The following is a 21,060-nucleotide window of genomic DNA, read 5'->3' as shown; positions in this document are numbered from 1 at the left end:
TGGAGGCTTGGTCTTGCATCCTGTCAGCTGAGAGTTAATTTGGAGGGGCTGGTGGTGGCTCATTATTCTGGGCAGTTAGGATTCATTCCCTAATTTTGAGCATTTCGCTCTTGACGTTTACCCCAAAGCCTTCTTTGGGGGCTTTGACAATGTAGATCCCACCAGCGAAATGCCAATCTAACCGAAGGAAGATCCTTCATATTTATCAAGAACTGATCTACCAGCCTCCAGTATACTCAATGAAATAATTAACAAAAAGTATGTACAAGTTTGAAGGTATGACCTACGGTGTTTACATACAGTCCCTCAAATGCACAACAGGCATCTTGAGTAGCAAGGAGTCTAACATGATAATGCTGCAAACGTAAAGTAAAACTCAAAACTTCAATTCAGCTTTTCTTAAGCTCCTGTGACTCAGGTTTTTAGACAGGGTTTTTAAAAACACCCAGTCAGTGAAAAGAACTTTTAAAATCTAAGGCATTCAAAAATTTCATGGAAAAATTCCGCAACTGAGTTTTTTGCCTACTGAGTTTTCTGCCAATCTATCTCTCTTACTTTGGATATGGAAGATTGATCAGTGTCATAGATATGGGAAGAACCCCACCTTCTCTATTTGAATGCAGACTGGGTTACACTCAGGATACTCTGGATATGAAAGATGAATCAATGCCATAGACATGGGAAGAACACCACCTTCTCTATTTGAATAAAGACTAGGTTGCATTCAGGATTTTAATCTATGAAGAACATGCACCTGTTTCATTAAAAGCAAGTTACAGGAAATACAATAAACAAGAACACTTATACCACTATTGGAAGACTCCATTGCTCGTTGGGGGTGGGGAGAGAGGCGGGAAAGCTTGGGCAGGCCCACGGAACTGCTCCACTGGCCCGGCCAAACTTCCTTGCCTTCCCCCACCCCCAAAACAGAGGCTGGGCCGGAGGAGCTGCTCTGCAGGCCTGCCCAAGTTTCCCCACCCAAGCTTTCACCTTCCCCCACCCCAAGCCTCACCATGCCACCCCCCACCCAATACTAACCTAGCTACCCTTCCCCACCCCAGCCATTTGGATATAATATATTTTAAACAGAAAACTATTTAAACTATTTTAAGATGGATTTTTCCTCAAAAAATAACTTATTTAAAAAATCTGATTTAAATAAAAAAATCCAATTCAAATTAAAAATTAAATTAAAATTTGATTTTTATCCGCTCATCCCCCAGTCAACAGGCTTAAATTTGATTAATGGCATACTGCCTGAGATGCGAAGGCTCAAAAGAGCTAAAAGAAAAACTTAAAGGGAGACTTCTTTCGAATGGGAAAATACTCAGAAAGTGTTATAACCAGCCAATTAATATTCATGGAAATTTCAGATCTATGATAGTAATGTTAGTGACAATGACAATGATAGTAACGTTAGCGCTACTGAGTTTGACTGGATTAGTAGTTAAACAAGTGCGACTCATGGTACCTGACAATGGAAAAACACTGCAGAACATAAAATATCTTCAGATTTTTGGTGCACACACAATCTGGCAGTATGCCAGATTCATGTAACAATGCAGCCTCTGGCTTACTGCCTAGTTGCTATGGTTCCGCCATCTTTTGTATCAGGTGAAACACTTGAATGTTTGAAGATGAAGCATAAAATTAAAGGAAGAAACTATCATATGGCAACAGTTTATAAGGAACATTTAGGTACTGAAATATCTCAGGCTTTGATGAGTCTTGGCCACCTGGAATATAAGAGATCTCTAGATAAGATGCTTAAGCCCCACTGAAAGAACACCACAAGCATGTTCTCTCTGCCTGGACTGGCTTGGAATTGTTGCAGAAATCTATATATATATATATATATAAATCTATCAGTGCATTTTTCTGCTGACAGGTAATCTCCCAAACTACTGGACCGACTGCTTTGAAATTTTCACACAACATCACATTCACGTGCGACCAGGTTTCCATACTGTTTCCACACCTCCTGTTGTGTACATGTCACAACTGTGCCAGTTATTGTGTACATGCCACACCTGTGACAGTTGGAACCACAGTTCTGTTCCACAACAGCGCCATCTGCTGGCCGTCAAAGCAACACCCTCTGATACAAGGGAAACAACCATGCCTTCCTTGAGAACCGCTGCCATCTGGAGTGAAAAAGATGGGGCGGGCCATCTGCACATGGCCCACCCACCCTAGCGGAGAAAGGGGAAGGTGAGGGAGGGTCTGGGGGTTTGCTGGACCAAACGCTCTGAAATTTGAACACAACGTAGCTCATGCCTCCCAGCGTGTTTTACGCTAGATAATTCGCCTGCAAGGGAAGGGAATGAAAGGGACAAGACCAGCCACCTGCACATGGCCCACCCACCCTAGCAGAGGAAGGGGAACGTTAGGAAGGGACTGGCCGGGTTGCCATGCAAGGGAACGGGAGAGAGGGAGGGGAGCAAGAGGCCCCTTGCCCCCTCCCCTCCCTTGCAAGCATTGTGCAATGACACAGGTTCGAACCATTCGCTTCCCCTTTTCTTTCTTTTCCACTTCACCAGACTCAGCAACAGCAACGTGTGGCCAGGCCCGCTAGGGTCTACCTATTCTCATAGGAGAATTCCAGCAGCCTCCTTTAAGATGACTAACTGCAAACACAGAGAAGCAATAAGAAGGCAAAGCAAGACAAGCGAAAAGTAATTTTTATGTAAACTGAGAAAAGGCCCAGAATCAGCAGGGGGAAAATTACAAAGAACGTTGAAAAGATCCTAAGCAGAAAGAAGTGTCTTCTGGGATGGTCTGGGGATGGATCTATAGTAAATAGTGCCCAGGCAAGCAGCAAAATGGTGCCTCCCCTGTGATGTGGTGGCTGGCGCCCCCCCCCGCCCCTGCCCCCCACTTGTGCTGTATTATCCAAAGTTGAGGGGAAAAACCACACCGGGAGTGTCACTTGGACAAAAGTTGCATCGAGATTGAGCTGCTGCTCTTACGAGCCCTGCAAAGTCTCTTCCCACCACCTAGTCCAGCACTCAAGGGGAACGAGCAATAGGTGCTGAGGCCTGGCAACTCTCCCACTGCTCCTTTCCAAACCCTGGGCTCCCAATTCAAATCAGGGAGCTGTTCAGGGAGCAGATGGGAGGAATCTCCCTAGGGCAGGGATGTGCTCCTGGGCCAGAGGGAGGCCTGCTTTGAGAGATAGCCATCGCCACTCCACCTCTGGGTCTAAGCACCCTCCAACTCATTCTGCCAAGATATCCTAGTGAAACTATGGCTCCTGACTCCAAACCACTGCATCCACTCACCCTCCCTTGGGAGGGCAGAACCCTGAAAGGACTCAACTGGTCTGCCTTCCCTTACCCTGACACTGTAGGCATGACTAAGGCATCCAGTCTTCCAGTGGTTCTCAGAGCTCCCCTCCACCAGCCAGCCAGGCTTTTCAAGCAGCCAGTTGCTACCCACAGGCCTCCAAAGTGGCAAAACAGGTAGAACTGCCAGGTGTGTACAGCCAGTTGCTGGCCGGGAGCTTCCCTACTGTTGCTTTGGACCCAACCTGAAGAGAGTTCACTCAGGGGATGCCAAATGCAGTGCTGAGAGGCGAGTAGTGGCCAAATCTGGGCAAGCAGCAGGTGGGCAAGAAGGAGAGTAGTGTGCAAATGAGTGGAAAGCAGAGTGCAGGAGGAGGAGGGTGTGGTGGTGGCAGCTGCCCCCCACCCCCAGTACAACGCAGGCTCTGGTAGTGGAAGCACTTGGCACAGTGGAGACAGCAGGCCAGCTTCTCTTGCACCTCTTTGATGCTGGTGCTGGGTGTGTCTCACTCATTGCCGCTGCCCTTGGCAGTAGGTTCTTCCTTGGCCATGGTGGCAGTGCCATGTGGCAAGGACTTCAAGCCTGCACAGGGAGAGAGGAAGGGGGAATGTGTCCAAAATGCCCCCCCCCCCCAGTGACTCAGGCAAATAGCGCCTGGGTTGTCTGTCCCCTCTGCCTTCCCCCAGATACGCAATAGGAATGGTTCAGTTGGGAGGAATTTCTAACGTGATGATAAACGACAGTTAAACTTCAATCATGCCTCCAGTTACTGGAATCAAAACATTTTACTAAGGATTTAGCCAACAGAAGATAAGAGTATCATGTTGGAGTCATAGGGGCATTTTTTCTGCTATCAGGGCAAACTGGCAATATGCAAATACACATTTAATCCTGTATAACTCACTTTTTTGTGCCATCAAGTCACAGTTGACTTCCTGTGACCCCATAGGGTTTTCAAGGCAAGAGATGTTCAGAGGTGGTTTGCCACTGCCCACCTCTACGTCATGCCTTCGTATTGTTTGGAGGGTTCCCATCCAAACACTTGATAGGACTAAGAATGTTTGACTGATCCAAGATCACCTAGCAAGTTTCTATGGCAGAGTGCAATTCAAACTTGGATTTCCCAGATCCTAGTCTGACACTTTAACCACTACACCACTCTGGCTTTTATAACTCACTAAACTTCTAAAATCAGTCAAATAAGTTTGGAGTATATACAGATGATAACCAGTGTGATGTAGTGGTTAAAAATGGTGGACTCTAATGCAGAGATTCAGGTTTGATTCCTCACTCCCTCACATGACCAGCAGACTCTTATCTGGTGAACCAGATTTGTGTCCCCGCTGCTACACATAAAGCCTTCTGGGTGATCTTTGGCTACTCACAGTTCTCTCAGAACTCTCTCAGCCACAGCGGAGAGGAAGGCAAGGAGTTTATAAGCCATTTTGAGACTCTTTACAGGTGAAAAAGGTTTTGTATAAATTCAAACTCTTCTTCTTCCTCCTCTTTCAGATAAACCATCATATTTGGGGCTGACCTGCTCTGCTCTGATTTCTCTCTGCAGTTGCTTCTGTAGGAATATAAGCTTGGGATGGGATAAGAATAACTCAAGCAATTGGTGCTTCAGGGCAGGGGACTGAGGCAGTTGGCTGAGGCTCCCACTGTGGCCCCCAAAAGAGAGCTCCCCATTGCTCTGGGTGATCTATGGCTAAGACTTTGCCTGCCCAGTGTGAGCTCAACATGTCTCATCTCCTGAGGTGCCAGCCCCAACTGGTACAGGCTTCTTTATAGGATGAATTAAGATCACCACAACCTCAAACAAGTTCCAAAATTATGTGTTTTGTGACTGCACAGAAAAACGAGATAAATTATATGGAACCATAACATTGAAGAAACAGTCAAAGAAAACTGGAATCATTCTTTTAAAAAGACTTGCCTAGGTTTGCATCAAGGCAGGCACGATACATTGGTTTCTGCATATATTGTGTACACGTACCAGCCTCAAAAATTAATCCCTAGCTAAAGGTATAGTAGGAATTTACTCTATGACTAAAAATGTCCACAGTCAGCAACCATTAACTATCATAAAAGGGCCTCCAACTGCCTGGTTTTTCTCCTTCCAATGGACTTTTTACTACTCCTTCTCTCCTACAGAACTCCAGTCATTAAAATATAAATAATTTTAATACGCTGCCATGTCGCAAGTGCTTTTTAGTATGTTTAAAATTATAATTTGTAATCCAGCTGTAAACATTATAGCATAAATGTTTGGATACTGCTCATCTTTGTTGCAATGAGTTGTTGAAATCACAAAAGACCTTGACTGGCTGCCCTAAGAACCACTGAAGAACCATAGCCCTCCAACTATGGTATTTTTGAAGAAGTGATGAAGGGCTATGGACACACATAGTAAGCATAGGAGTCTAGTGGCACCTTAAAAAAATAACACTTATTCCAGCATTAAAAACTTTCAGAACACCAAATTAGGTACTGAGCTTCTTCTTGCTCGAGTGCCGACGGCTTCTTTTCTCTCTGTTATATATAAACTCTGAGTGATATGCTGAGAGATGGTAGAGTTTAGAGCTATTGCCTTGTGTTGGTTGGAACTCTTGGAATCGGAGGGTTCAGATGTGTTTTCTGTCTGTGGTATCAGTAGGGAAATAATTTTTTGGGGAAAAGGACCCTATTTTAGCCGAAGAAGGGAATAAACCTCTAGGGAAAGTTCCCATTCCAGGTTTTAAAAGCAGAGTTTGTCTCCTGAACTGGATGTGCAGGACAAGAGGAGGTCGCTGAGGGAGAGAGATGGTTTCAGAGAGGGACCAATTTCTAGCCAAGAAGGGAATTTAAACTTAAATCCCTAGCTCTGAGATGGATTTATTTCAAAGGCTCTGACATGATCCTACAGTTTGGGGAAGTCTGAAGAGAAAAGAGAGTAGGATGACTGCTCAATTCCTACTAGATTTTGGGCACCAGAATTTACACATGAACCTCGGAGTGCAAGTCTGAGTCAAAACTGCATAATAACATGCAGCTCTATCTTATCTCAAATAATTTAGAAATCTATAATAAATTGAAATCTTGTCAAACAGCCAGATGCCATCTGAGCTGTACTATTAAGAACATCTTAATATTTGTATATAAAATTGCTTCTTTCCTTCTCACCAAATTTCTCCCCAGCCTTATCTTATTCTCTTAAGGATTTGAATAAAATTTTAATGTTTTATGATTGAACTTTGAAAAGTCTCTAGCATAATAATCTGTAAGATCAAACACAGAAGAGAAAAGGGGGAGAAGGATAATCACCCCAGTTCCTTAAGCTGGTTCAATTGGTGATGCCGCATGCCTGTTAGTGAGGTATGGAGTGGGACAATTGAATAACTCCCCCAAGGGTTATATATATAATAAAGCTGACCAGAGAAATTATCAGAAGTAAATTACAAAAGTATTGGGAAACATTCCTGCCTATGGATTATAGGGGATGTAGGACATACTCCAGTGTGACAGCAGCATTGGGGATATATAGGTAAAGGTTCCAGTCCTGGGTCATAACTGACCCATAAGATGATGTCACATCATGACATTTACTTGGTACACTATATTTGTGAGGTGGTTTTCCATGGCCTTCCCCAGTCATTTACACTTTAACACCAGCAAGCTGGGTACTCACTTTTCCAACCTCAGAAGGATGGCAGGTTGAGTCAGCCTTGAGTCAGCTACATGAAACTGAATTCCATTGGAATCAAACTGAGGTCATGAATACAGCTTTTGACTGCAACAGACCTCTAAAATGTTGTCCATGTGACTGAGACAGCATTAATACTCTTCATGAAAGAAAAATACACTACATGAAGGATATAGCTCAGAGGACCAAATAAGGCTTATGCAAAAAGATGGCAAGGGTGCCATCATAGTGCCAGGATAAGCCATTTTGAGCTACAAAGAAAAGAAAAAAACAAATATCTTAAACAAACAAGGAAGCAACAAGCACATAAAAGAAGCAATGCAAAATAATACAGCGACAGTACAGGTAGCAATACTATAACCAATATGCCTTATCTTCAACATAACCGGATCTGTGGATACAAAACTCAGCCTACAGCTGGAACTAAGTAGGATGGGGAGGGAAGAAGGCATGGCCTGGAAGACCTAGATTAGTGTGGAGCCAGAAATCCCAAGAAAAGCAAGGAGTGACTCCTGGTCAGGAGGCTACTCTGTAACACATAAAGTGGGAAAGAAAATGAGACAATTAGTCTGCTGTTGTCTCCCCTGTTGTTTATGGGACGGTCCATGGATAAACAGCCACCTCCAAATATGTTGTACTCAGTGGTGCGTACAGAGTGTGAGTTGTTATTTAATGGCAGCTTTTTAAACATATGCTAAGCTAAGCAGAAGGAAAGGAGCTCAAAAGGCTAAACTGTCAAAAATTACCTTCTGGATTTTATTTGTCTGCAGTTCAAGAGAGCACATAAATCATTATAGAAACCAAGAATCCATTAACACAAGATTTTACCAGGAGACGGGGGCTTTCCCTCAGTGATCATGCCAGATTTCTTTTAACTTTAAAAAATCGAGTTGATTTGACTCTATACAACATTCAGCACTCTGTAAATGAATATCATTTATTGCAAGTCCACATTATTGTTGTGCTTACAGTATGCCAACAATCAAAATCCCAGCAAATAGTTTTATTTTAAGACATTCAATTAAGCAAAAACAATCTGAACACACAATGTCATGATTTAATGCGGTTGGAAGATTAGAAAGGGAGACTGGACGTGCAATCCAAAGCAGTGTTATACCCTTCTAAGCCAACTGAAGTCAATGGATTTAGAACAGTGTGTAACTTGTTCTAGGATCACACAGTTTGATTTTGTACAGAAAGATTACTTCCTTTCCCTCCACAGATAAATAATCCGACTGCTTCAAGCTGTGAAGTTCATTAATTCTGAATCACTAAATATCTCATCTTAGAAGGGGGGGAAAAACAAATATTTCTACTGAAAGCCAAAACTAGCAAAGCAAATAACAATGTAATTAGAAACTATTTTCTTGTTTTTTACTGGAAAAAGACTGTTTTATTTATGGCTAACTGGCAGAAACACATCCACAGCCTAGCTAAAACCTTTGCCTTGTTTCTAGTAAGCCATCTTATGGAGAAAATGGTGAGCTAATGCTGCTTGCAGGTACAACCTGATCACTAATATACGGATTTAATTACAGTTTGTCTGCACATTACAAGTTTTCTTGTCAGTCGCTCTTGTTTATAAAAAACTTTTTGTTCATTATCATATTTTTTAAAAAATGGTTCACATGAAGTCATAATCAGATATGGTTGCCCACCAAGTCTACACACTGGGAAATAAACGTATGCTCTTTCTTTATGTGTAATGGCACGTAATCAATGTACTGAATTAGGATTGACTTTCTGCTGATGTCACTTATTCCACAGATCTTCTCTTTGAACCCATTTCACTGTGAAACTTTCACATTACCTATCCTACTCGTAAGATATGAGTCATAGTACACTTCAGATAATCCAAGAGTACATTTTGCTCTGGAGTACATTTTGCTCTCGCTGTGAATGCATTTCCTTTCTACTTCTGAACTACGCATTTCAACATCCAATTGCAATTTTTGGACTTGCACAATTTTAATTCTATCCGTGAAACTGAAAGTCAAAGTCACTGGCTTTAAAATGGACTGTAAGCAGACAGTGCAAACAGATGTTGCAAAAGGAACCAGGATTAACATGACCACCAAAAGGCCTGTGAGGAACATTTATTTTAGTGTAGTTTGTAATAAATATAGATAAGTCTGTATGAGGATTCTTGTGAAGGAAATCTGTGCACCTCTAGTTCTAATGGCTGATTCCTCTCTCTAAGTATTGTAGTACAACTGTCACTGTTGCCTTAGTGTAGGAAAGGTTGCTACATTTGATGCCTGGCATTGACTGGAAGGCATGTCACAAATCCCACTTCTGTCCACCTGTGCCATTTTCAAATCTGGCAGGTAAAAGGACCATCACCTACAATCCTCTCTTTTGCTACTTTCTAGCCACCATTGCATGCCTCCATCATTTTTTTTAAAGTGGAGCTGCATCCTACCACCACAAGGCTACATCATCCAGGATCAAGGTGAACCCTGTCTCCTGACATTCTGTGGGCAGCAAGGATTCCAAAACAGTGACCCTGCACCTACAGGTGAGTGATACACTTCATTCTACCACTTCAGGTCTGTACAATTTCATCTCTTTCATGAGAGGCCCCGGGCAATACCTATTCCTTTCAATATTCCAAGCTCCCGAATCCCCCACAAAGCTTCCAACAAAATATCTGAAAAGTGAGTGAATACATCTTGGGTTTTGCTGCCTCTTGTAACATATACCTCCACTTAAGCTCTTTCTGACCTTAGAATGTTGTGAGCCTAAAGGATTAATGGAGACCACAGCCTGATTGGCTAGAGAGAACTGCTGGGGGTTCTTAACACAAAGGCAGTTGGTTCTGAAGGGAAAAATGTTGGGACCACCAGAGTGAGTGGGTTATCCTGATCTGGATCCATGCTCTGGAGGCTGAGGGCCAGTTCTGTAAGAGCTAAACAACTCCTGTGCCAAGGTCCTGTAGGTAACCATTATACAGAAACCTTAATTAATCACCCTGGTGACTTGGTTTAGTGTCTCTGAGAAGAACTCATTCAGATATGGGGCAGTGAAACTCCTGAAGGTGGTGGACGTGTAAGCAGAGAAAGGGTTAGGTTTTCTGGAGGAAAATCACAAGTCCTTCTTTGGTGTGAAACAGATGTCTCAGATAAGAGAGACAGTCTAGGGGTTAATGGTTTAGGACCTGTGTTTGTTACACTTAACTGAAGTGAGGAACTAAGTAATGGCAGCACTAGAATTAGAGATTTTCAAACAGTAAAAGAAACACCTCCTGAAGATTAGGATAGTTTTTTTCTAAGTGACTGCAACAAACTTGAAGGCACTGCAGTTAGTGATCAGTGCTACCTTTGCAACAGCAATTTAAAGATATTAAAACATCTTGTAAAGAAGCACCTTCTCTGAAACAACATCTCGTATATATTGATAAATGTGATTCTTGGCTTAAAATCTTTCCTGATTTACTTCAATTTCATTGTAAAGAAATAAACATCAAAATCTTCGTTTGAACGCTACCTGCCTCTGGAGCCAATTTAATGTTTCTCTGACTGACAGGAATAAATTACTGAGTGTCCACACAGAACATGTTCCTGAATGCCAAGCGCCTTGTAGGAGGTACTCTATCATACCTCTGTTCAGAGACCATAGTCAAGTCTCCCTGTCCTTAAGCCAAAGATACCCTAAATAAGATCCTTCCCCCCACATTTGTTCAGTTCTTCCAGGCCAAGTTCCACAGTGTTAAAAGTCCAGCTAACACATACACAGAGATACCAGCTCCATCCGAATCAGGTGCTGGAATTCCCAGTGTCTGTTTTGCGGGCCAGGCAAGTTGAAACTTGACAGTTGACACATCACAGAGGCATGCACTGGAGCCCAGTTTGGATGCTGCTAAAGTGACAAATGCCTCTGGAAACACCCTGAAGGGAGGAAACGAACTCTCCCAGAAACGACACAGTTCCAAGCACCCACGGCAGAGGTGTCTGGTGAGAGGTGGGAGCACCTAGCCTAAAGGGATGGGAGAGGTGGAAAGTTTTGCGGCTATGACCTTCGCCTGGTAAGTAAGGGAAGCACCAACCCGGTGCAGTTCTGGGTGCCACTGATTAGAGATAAAGAAGTTGAACGTGGAAAAGGAGAGACGGCGGGGAATTACCCGGGTCTTGAAGCGCCGGTGCCTCTCCGGGTCCGAGTATGTCCTGTCCACAGCCAGCGCGGTATCACTGCCAGGCATGATCGCGACTTTCTTCTCTGCGCCCTTCGCCACAGAGCTGTTCGCCGAAGAGCAGGGCGCACGCCTGCCAACCCGCCAGGCAGAAAACAAGCTCGCCACTGAGTTGGTGGTTGGTCGCGCCGGCTGGAAGGAGCGAGGGAGGCAGACGGTGGCAACGCCCACCAGCGGCCGCCACACGCGCACAACAAACGCCCTTAACCCTTCCGCAGTCTCGCAACTCCCTTTCCTGAAAAGCGCCGGGAAGGAAACGCGTCCAGACAGGGCAAGGAGGGACCTGCTGCTGGCGTGCCTTTCCGACGGCGACTCTCTCTCTCGGAATGCACACGGGAGGAAGGTTGTTTCCGTGCCACGAAACAAGCCTAGCGAGCTCACACACACACACGTGCGGCGTGGGGGCAATGCCTCTGCCCCCCCCTCCTCACCCTTTCCAGTGGGCTCCTAGGAATCGCCGAAGGGGGGGAGGCGGGGCGATCACAGTGGGGTCGAGCATCTTTGTTCTAGCAACTCTGGGAAGGAGAAGCGCCTCGGCTAATACAAGAAGTCAAAGGAAACGACCCAAAACACATGACAGGAAAACGCAATAATTGTCCACCCAAGATAGAAGAAGGCACCCTTCTGCACTTCTTCAAGGTGGAAATGGAAACTATAGCATGTTAATAAACAGCCACCTTCGTTTACGGCTGCAGCCCCCACATTTCAGGGGACGGGGTTAGACTGGCCATTAAGGCCAACTGAGATGCTCCTGGCGACATTCCCCCTAAATGAGTATGTAGAGCTTAGGTTGCTGATGTTAGACAAGAAGGTGGTGAGCTAGTTATCTCTTGTCTTTGCTGGATAAAAACAAGAAGGTGGTAGCAGGAATGCCTTTCACCTTGCTTGTCTGGTGAGCCAGTTATCTGTTGTCTTTGCTGGGTAAAAAAAAAAAAGGGGGGGGGAGCTTCTCCCAGTGGTGCATGTGCCCTGCTAACAGCTAGATTAGAATGCTGCAACATGCTGTGTATGGGGCTACCTTTGAAGAGCATCTGAAAGCTACAACTGGTGCAGAATCCTTTAAGAATGCTAACTGGAATGGGCTGTAGAAAGCTCACCACTCTAGTCATGTTCCATCCTCACTGGTTTCCAGTTTGCATCCAGGCCCAACTTTAAGGTGCTAATATTGAGCTTTACAGGCTAGATTCTAAGTGGCAACATGAAAAAAGGTCTTCTCAGCTGTGGCACCACATGTAGAATTCCCTCCCTAGAGTTATGCGATTGTCCCCTCTCTATCATTCTTTTCTGCCAGTCGGTGAAGACTGTCTCCCCTTTTATTTTTATTTTTTTGTTATTAACCGATCTATCAGTCTTTCTCATGTACACTGATATAAAGCATCATTAAAGATAGAAGCATTAACTATATGGAAGAGTACACCTTGCCAATAAAAAAATTAAGTACAGATTCTGTGAAGGTAACATTATTTTACTCATCTTACAGTACCAGGATTGTTCAATTAAATCTATTACCAATAGATTCAAGATGAATGAATGAAAGTATTTCATTCTACAGTGCTTAATTATAGAACTCAGGATCACAGATGTGATCATTTTTAAAAAGAATGAGGCAACCATACAACATATGTCTCTCATAAATGTGTATAATTCTTTATTTTTTAAAATAATCTCAGTGGCTTTATCATTTCACCGCATATTTTAAACAATGAAAACCATGAATCATTATTCATTAGCTAAACATAATCACATTTAGAAAGTCAATGTGATGTAGTAATTACAGTGTTGGACTAAGATATGAGAAACCCAGTTGTGAATCCCCACTCTGCCATGGAAACTTGCTGGCTGATCTTGGACCAGTCACAAACTCTCAGCCTCGACCCTGGCAAGTATTTGGTTGGGAGACCTCCAAGGAATACCAGGGGCATGGCATGGAGACAGGCAGGCAATGGCAAAGGTCAAATTGCTTTGAAAACCTGGCATGTCCCCAGAAGTCAGCTGTGACCTCCCCTCAAAAAAATCAGGCTAAGTTCCATCAAGATGAAAACAAAAAAGATGTTTTCTTGATACATCCAATAATGGTATTTTTAGTAATGATATTTTTAGTACACTGAAAAATATAATTCATGGCCAGTGAATGCCTAGTTTGTTTGTTTGTTTGTTTATTATTTAGACTTTTATATTACCCCATCCCCAAGGGGCTCCAGGCGGTGTGGGCATGATCTGGGACAAATATAAATATAATTAAAACCTTTAAAAAACAGCAGTAAAAATAAATAGCTTGAGAATCCGACAAACCCTAATTTTAAATCCTCCCCAGGAGGGAGGGAGCGGCGAGTCCCATTTGGTGGGAAAAGCCTAGATATTAAGAGCTAAAGGGGGGGGCACCTTCAGCGGCTGGTCCCTCCAAAGGCCCAGTGGAACAACTCCGTCTTACAGGCCCTGCGGAACTCGCCAAGGTTCCGCAGGGCCCGGACAGCTGGAGGAAGAGCGTTCCACCAGGCCAGGGCCAGAGCTGTAAAAGCCCTGGCCCGTGTGGAGGCCAGCCGTATCATCGAGGGGCCAGGGACCACCAATAGATTGGCCTCAACCGAACGGAGAGGCCGTGTAGGGACATATGGGGTGATGCGGTTTACAAACTTTGTAGGAGGAAACCACTCACAGAGTCACACTGATCAATATAAATCTGTAATTTTATTTTCCTTCCCCCTTTTTATCATGCAGCACAGGGTAGATTTTCTGCTTTTCTCAAAAACCACTGGACTGTGTTTCAAATAGTGTTCATGAAATTGAAAGGTATTGTACTAGAAAGGAATCATGCAGGCAAGCGTGCCCTACTGCATCCACATTTTTTTGCACCTTTGAAAAAAAATAAATGATGCTATATGTGTCCAACAGACATTATTTTATTCCTTATACATGTAGAACAGAAAACCATGCAATAATTGTCTGATGTCACTGTGATGCCCATTCTTCATACACACAGAGTGCTAACCACCCTCTAAATCATCTCTCTCAGGTTCTGGTCAGGATGTCACATTCAGCACCCTTCTAATCTCCTGTAAAATATATCCAGTGCCTTGACCATTTCCCCTCTCACGTCCTTTCATTCACAAAGACATCAGCAGACAGACTAGCTCAGCCCAGGTCCTCACTCACACAGATATAATGGGGATGAGGGCTCAAACACTGTTCCATTCACACACACACACACACACACACACACACACACACACACACACACACAAGACATTAAATTGTGTGTGGGTTTGTCTCTTTCCCTTAGATGCACAGCCTGTTAAACAAAACAAGAAGTCAACTTTTATTTATGACATTAACCTTACACTGAAGAAAGTAAGAAGCTATAATACTTTGCTTCCATTGAACTTTTGAACTGTGATCCTATTCCTTAAGCTGGGATCCTCTGGTTACCAACTTACTATTTACTATAAGCAGCCCTTTTCTTCAGTTTCCCTTCTTTTCCTTCCCGGCTCCCCAACTGCCAACCCTAAAGGCTGTTCTTAACTGCTGTTTTTCAACTGCCTCTCCTAACATTCTATCAGGTCTCACTGGTTGCTGTTGGGGAAAGGCAGAATCTATGATGTCTGTCACAGTCTTCATGATAGCACAAGGTAAAATAAGTTGTAAAGCAAGTTCAAAAACTTTAGTTGACCCTTCATTTCAATATCAAAATTCAAAGTTCTTAGAAGCTGCACAGTTCTACCTTGCAATCTAATGGACTTGAGGAAATCTATTAAATACTGAAAAGGGGCCTAACATTTCAAGACATACAAAAGGAGTTTTCTTATTCCATAATTTGCCTTTTGCCTGTTTATAAAATGTTTATTTGTGCCAAAACACCAGGGCCAGTCCTAGATATAAGCCTGGTTCTCCCCCCTCCCCTTCTTCGTCATGCTGCCTCCTTACCCAAGGAAGGGAACTGACCAGACAGCATGCCTTCTATGGTTGCTATGCAACTTCATCCTGCTTACTAGGGGTGAAGGAGCACCAGAATGGTAGTCTACCCAGCTACAAGGGAGTATCAGTTCAACTGAATTCGACATTCTTAGCTGACAGAACTGACTACATCACATTCCTGTAGGGTATGACAAAGGAACTGATTTGTTTTACAGCACCAACAAAATGCATTTTGTTATTTCATCACAGCCTTTAATTAATATTTATTTAGAAGCAACAATCTGCTGGCTCACTATGCCAAAGATTTAAAAGGGCACAGTGCCTGCTTAGAAGGTTTCTAGCAACAAGGACTGATGAGATGAGAGACCAGGGACTGAAAGTAAATAATGATTAATGGGAGAATCAGCAGGGAGTTATTATGAGACTGGTGTGCTTCACAAAAAGGTTTTGTTAAAAGAAGGAAGCCAAAAATAAAACTGAGGATAAAAGAAAAGCAGTGTGAAGACCTGAAAATGTGTCATAAACACCAAGGGATGACCAGCAACAAAACATAAGGAACAAAAAACATAAAGCATCCAAGGAGATATTTATATACTTGCCTTATTTCCTTGAAGTGACATGAAGGACTTTAAAATTAAGACCTAGTACCTTATGTAAAATGCCTGAAGGAGCCAGTTTTACAAGTGCCAAGAGACATCATAGTTTATTTTTCATTTCATCCTTCCTCCAAGGAATTCAAAATAGCATATATTATCTCTTACTCTGCTGTACTCACAACAACCCTGTAAAGTAGATTAGGCTTCTCCTGGTTTTCTGAATTACAGCCATAACAGGGCAAGCCTGTTTAGCAACAGCACTCTGAATGAAACAGAATGAAGGATGAACTTTGATGCACCTGAAATAGATTTCCCTTTTCCCCTCTATTGCAATAATAAAGTGGCTAAAATCTACTCACATATACACTAATGCAAACTTCTAAATCAAATGCAGCTACTTGATGGTGGCACTGATATAAGGAAATTTACATTTATAAGCAACAAGCCTTGTCATATACATACTGGACACACAGAAATTGTAGGTCTTGAAAGCATCTGAAAAGCATATATCCAAATTCATGGTAATGACCTCTGATCATCATGTAAAAATTAACATGTGCAATTGTTACTGTGTGCCTCAAGCGAAAGCACAACCAAACAAGGTGCTCCACATATATTTGTTTTCAAGCTACAAACAGCAGTACCCATGAGATATGCTTTATCAGTGCACCTGCAAATGCCCAAAGGATTTAGTTCCAGTCTTAAAATATTCACATAATTGTTTGTATTGTTTAGTAATCATTGTGTGCATAAGAAACCCTTCAGTCATAGACTACATAGAATAAAACATGAAATAAGTTATTTGAAACCACTGTTTGTATGGCAACTAAATAAATATTTTTTTCTAAGTTTACTGAGGAAGTTATTTTGTGTAGCTGGCTGCTGTATAATAGGCAGTGAATACCACAAAGCACAAATAAACTTCAGTCTGTCGCAAAAGGGAGATGAAGAGGTAAAACTGCACCACACACTTGTTACAAATGCTTCCCCAGCAAAGAAAAAATATATTCACAGAGGAAAACAGATGTTGAAAAGGACTAGAATTCAGCTGCCCAGTATCTATGCACATGGAATTTAGCATGGAAGAACATACAAACATTTATATTGAGTTCAACAAGGCAAAAGGAGGCTAATAAATGTTTTAATAAATAAGGATGAAATGATAGAAGACTACACCATTATTCATGGTATGGAGAAAGAACAGTGACAAACTTGTATTCTTCTCTTATAACACTAGGACTTGGGGCACCTGTATGACATTAGTTGACTGTAGATTTAACACAGACAGAAGTATTGCTACACACAGTGGTGGACTTTTGAGAAACATTGCCACAGGGTGAGGTGATGGCTACTGGCTTAGGTAGATTTAAAAAGAAGTTCGATAGACAGCTCTAAGTTTTGTAGGAAAGGATACAGAATAACTGGTGGTTAAAACATAATTATAGGCCCTTGAACAAACTGCTGGTAGACATGTGACAAAATGTATCCATTCTGGCTAAATGTCAAGAAAATTACTGACTTTACAATAGTACCAGATTGAGATTCATTACTAGACAAGTTTGATACTGCATCTGTTCCAAATATTTGCCTAGAATTATTTTTTGATAGCAGCCAGATGGAAAAACTCACCAAGATTACCAGACTCAAGCAGCAACAAAACAAAAAATTAGAAATGCTAATTCTAGGTAAGAACTCACTTACAGTAGGTAGCTCATTTTCTAAACTTTGTACAAAACTTTGATCTATATATTTTCCTTGAAAGATATGTTTATCTTCATCTATTAATGGATCACTGGTTTTGCATATGCAAAAATTCTTCATTATTTGCAATGTTTTCAGCTCATTTACTGGTTCACCCCAAATGTTCTTTCTATAAAAATATTTTTTTTATTTTCTCAACATACAAAATACACCACTATACACTCCCACATCTACCATTACATTAATACAAAATAAAAATAAAAAATACCAAAAAGAACAAAGGAAAAATTAAAACATTTTTACAATACAGCCTATTATAACTAGCTAAACACCATAAAACCATATAATGACTTTCCACATTCTCAGTGTTGAATTCTAATCCATTCTAGGTTTGTGCATATATTTAAAATGAAAAAAAATATCAAATACACACTTTATCATTAGTAATAGTCTCATTCTGTTTTTTTCTTTTAGATCTGAAATTCTGCATTTATTTCTCTACTACTATATTTTTTCAGTAGATAATCCGTAAAAGTTCCCAGTTTTCTGCAAACTTCTCTGAATTACTGTCTCTTGATGAAGTTAACTTTGCTATTTCTGAGTATTCTGTGACTTTCAATATCCAGTCTTCCTTTGTTGATATTTTATTATCTCTCAATTTCTGTGCATACAATGTCCCTGCAGCAGTAGACAGATACGTAAAAAGCAGTCTGTACTATTTGGGATATTCTTTTCCAATATTCCCAAAAGAAAAACTTCCTTTTTACCATTGTTATTTTCAATATCTTTTGTATCATGTCCCAAAAGGATTTAGTCTCTGTATACAACCACCACATACGAAAAAAGGATCCCTCATATTTTTGGCATTTTCAACATCTATTTGATATTACCTTTCTTCGTGTGTTCTTGCATTGCAGGGGGTTGGAATTCATGGGCCTTGGGGTCTCTTCCAACTCTATGATTCTACCTTTATACATTTTTGCCAATTTTTTGGGCGTCAGATACCATCCATACATCATTTTATAATAATTTTCTTTCAGATGATAACATGCTCTGAACTTCAAATATTAGTGCCAGTTCTAAATCAGCCAGCAAATGGGACTTGACTATGTGTCACAGGACATGTTGTCTTTCACAAGAAGTCTTCCATTGAATACTTCATGTTTTTGTCATCCTTCCCTAATCACCCCAAATGAAATGTTCCAACTGTTCAGGCACATGCTGCTGCTTCTTTCTACAGCTACCATGAAACATACCAACTGTTTTGGTACAATTACGAGCACTTGCTCAGGTAGTTAAGATGCCTAAGAATATTTCATGAAAACCAGTCTTTAAAGATAGTGTTACCGATATGGCTATTTTATTCTTGTTTTATTAGGTTTTCAACAAACATTGTACCTCAAATTAAATCCATCTTGGAGATAGGTAGGCAAAAACACATTACGTTAGTAAAACAGCCATCCAGCCAATCTGATATCGATGTTGGGGTAATTACTGACCAAACTGTTGTAGCCTCTTGTAATGACCAAAGCTATCCACATTTCACACTAATCTCTCATCAGATACATATGGAAAGAAAGGATTTACAGGACAGGAAAAGAAGTCCTTCTGTCCACATTCCTTGCTCTGCCCTGCAGGCTGGCCATAGTTTTAGTTTTTATGCTTTCCATTGGGGATGAGCTATGCCTCAGCAGTAAAGCGCATACTTTGTATGCAGAAATCCCAAAGTTCAATTCCTGGCCTCTCCTGTCAAAAGATATCTCTGAGATCTGGAAAACCACTGCCAAAGTAGGCTATGCTGAGCTGTACCAGTGGCCAAGCTTGGTATAATGAAGCACCATATGTTTGCACCTAATTGCTTTGTTAGCATAGTTATTGGTCAGGGAATTTCCAGTGATGCAATAAACGTAGCTCACTTTGTAAACAGCATATTGAACAGACTGTTGTAAGCAGGATGAAACTTAGAATCACCTAAAATGTTGAGTACTCGGTCTAGAAATAACTATTATTAGCAGACATAAATTTTCCGCCACAAATCTGAAAGAAAACCACTACAGAGTTGTGAAGATACAGACTGTTCATAAACAGAATTCAAAGTGATACTAGGCTACCTATTAGGCCCCTAGTTCACCCAGTTAACTTTCAATAAAGCCAGGATTTAATCTATTTCATTTGGAATATATTTATTAAATGCATATGTATTGTACAAATGTTAAACCTCAGTAAATGTTATCATTTAAATGTGCACTTTACATTTCTAAAGTCCTACACCATTTTTCATTTTTTAAAATTTTATCAATACCTAAAAACAATTTAATAACAAATGAGTTACAAAAATGACAAATGTAGCTATGTACATTTATCTATCATATGGATTCCCAATTTTACCTGCATCTAGTATTTATTCCAAAAAATATACCTCTTGGACTTTAATTAAAAAATCAAGGTTACATCTCTATAAACATTACTGATAAATTGATAAATCACCTTTTTCTCTATTAAATCTTAATTTTAAAATTCATTAGGCTTTAAAGCCACTAGTCATAAGTTTGTTTTCTTTTTTTTTCATCTGTATATTCTATCATAGGTTTTGTTATTTGAAAATTTATTCAAATCTCCTTTATGTCACAAAGTAAGCTTAGCCATTGCACAATTGTATTACTCAAAACTCAGACTTAACTCTCAGGACCAGCAATCATAAAATGGTTTCAGATTTTTAAGACATTGTCTATATTTTTCCTTTCTTAGCCAGACAATATCAGTTAGATTAGATAATTTTTGCTATTAACCATACTTTTTGCGCCCAGGACTTTATATTTAACTATCTTGTATACTTTACAGATTTAAGATGTAGTTAGATAAACCATACTTCTATACGTTCAAAAGTAGTATTTTAAGGTCTTTCAATGTGCAGAAACTCATTATCCTTTTACTTTCTAAGGTTATCTTATTCCAAAATCTTTCAACTGGAGGTTATGCCCACATTATATGTTTGCAATCATTTGGAAAATGTTTAATTAAATGTAATCTAATTAATTTAGATTGCAGTTGAATAGTTTTAACTATAAATGATTCCCAATGTGATACCTGTGGACGCCATACCATCTGCCAGTGGGTTTACTGCTCCCCACTTGCTTCTTCCCCAAAACAAAGACCCAAGCCTGGCTTTCCTCCATTTACACTGAATAAGAGGTACTTCAGAAGAGTCCAGGAGACATCAGCTTAGTTTCTGCAGGAAGCAGCCAGTTTGAAATAGCGGTTTCTATCATAGCAGGATGCTTGACTTGGAACCTCCTAACATTTTGTGGAACATCCCTATATTATATATTTGGATTCAGAATTCATAGCAGTATCATGGTGTCCAATTCCCAAAGTGCCCATAGCTTCAACAAGTTTGAGGAATACCAGTTCTGCACTATTTACATTTGGCAAAAATAGTAAGCACAAAGTGTGTTAATTATCAGGATTGTAGCTAACTATCCTGTGCCCTCCAGTGACTGCTCCATCCAAATTGTCTACGAAACTTCTACAAGACTTTCAAGATATGAGCATGTGTACAGTCTTGCACCAGCATTTCTAAGAATATATAATCCTTAAGAGAGACACAGCACAGATACACCCAAGACTGGGGATAAAGATTATGTATATGACCAATAATACACTTAGTGTTCTAAATCTATACATCAACTACAGCA

At 41.0% G+C, this 21,060-nt stretch overlaps 1 protein-coding gene across 3 annotated transcripts in view; it reads right to left on the bottom strand.

Annotated features, from left to right (window-relative positions):
* Positions 1–21,060, bottom strand: part of TMCC3 (transmembrane and coiled-coil domain family 3) — a 128,385-nt gene that overhangs the window by 33,675 nt on the left and 73,650 nt on the right. For 2 of the 3 annotated variants that reach the window (XM_048500599.1, XM_048500600.1), the window contains exon 1: positions 11,088–11,276. The exons of the other annotated variant lie outside the window; for it this stretch is intronic. In XM_048500599.1, the coding sequence (XP_048356556.1) occupies positions 11,088–11,165 (78 nt within the window). In that variant the 5' untranslated portion in view covers positions 11,166–11,276. Of the gene's footprint in view, positions 1–11,087; positions 11,277–21,060 lie in introns of those variants that run through there. 3 annotated transcript variants of the gene reach the window in all.

This window comes from Sphaerodactylus townsendi, linkage group LG06 (genome assembly GCF_021028975.2).
Source record: "Sphaerodactylus townsendi isolate TG3544 linkage group LG06, MPM_Stown_v2.3, whole genome shotgun sequence".
Lineage (NCBI taxonomy): Eukaryota > Metazoa > Chordata > Lepidosauria > Squamata > Sphaerodactylidae > Sphaerodactylus > Sphaerodactylus townsendi.
This window is presented reverse-complemented; position numbering and strand designations above follow the sequence as displayed.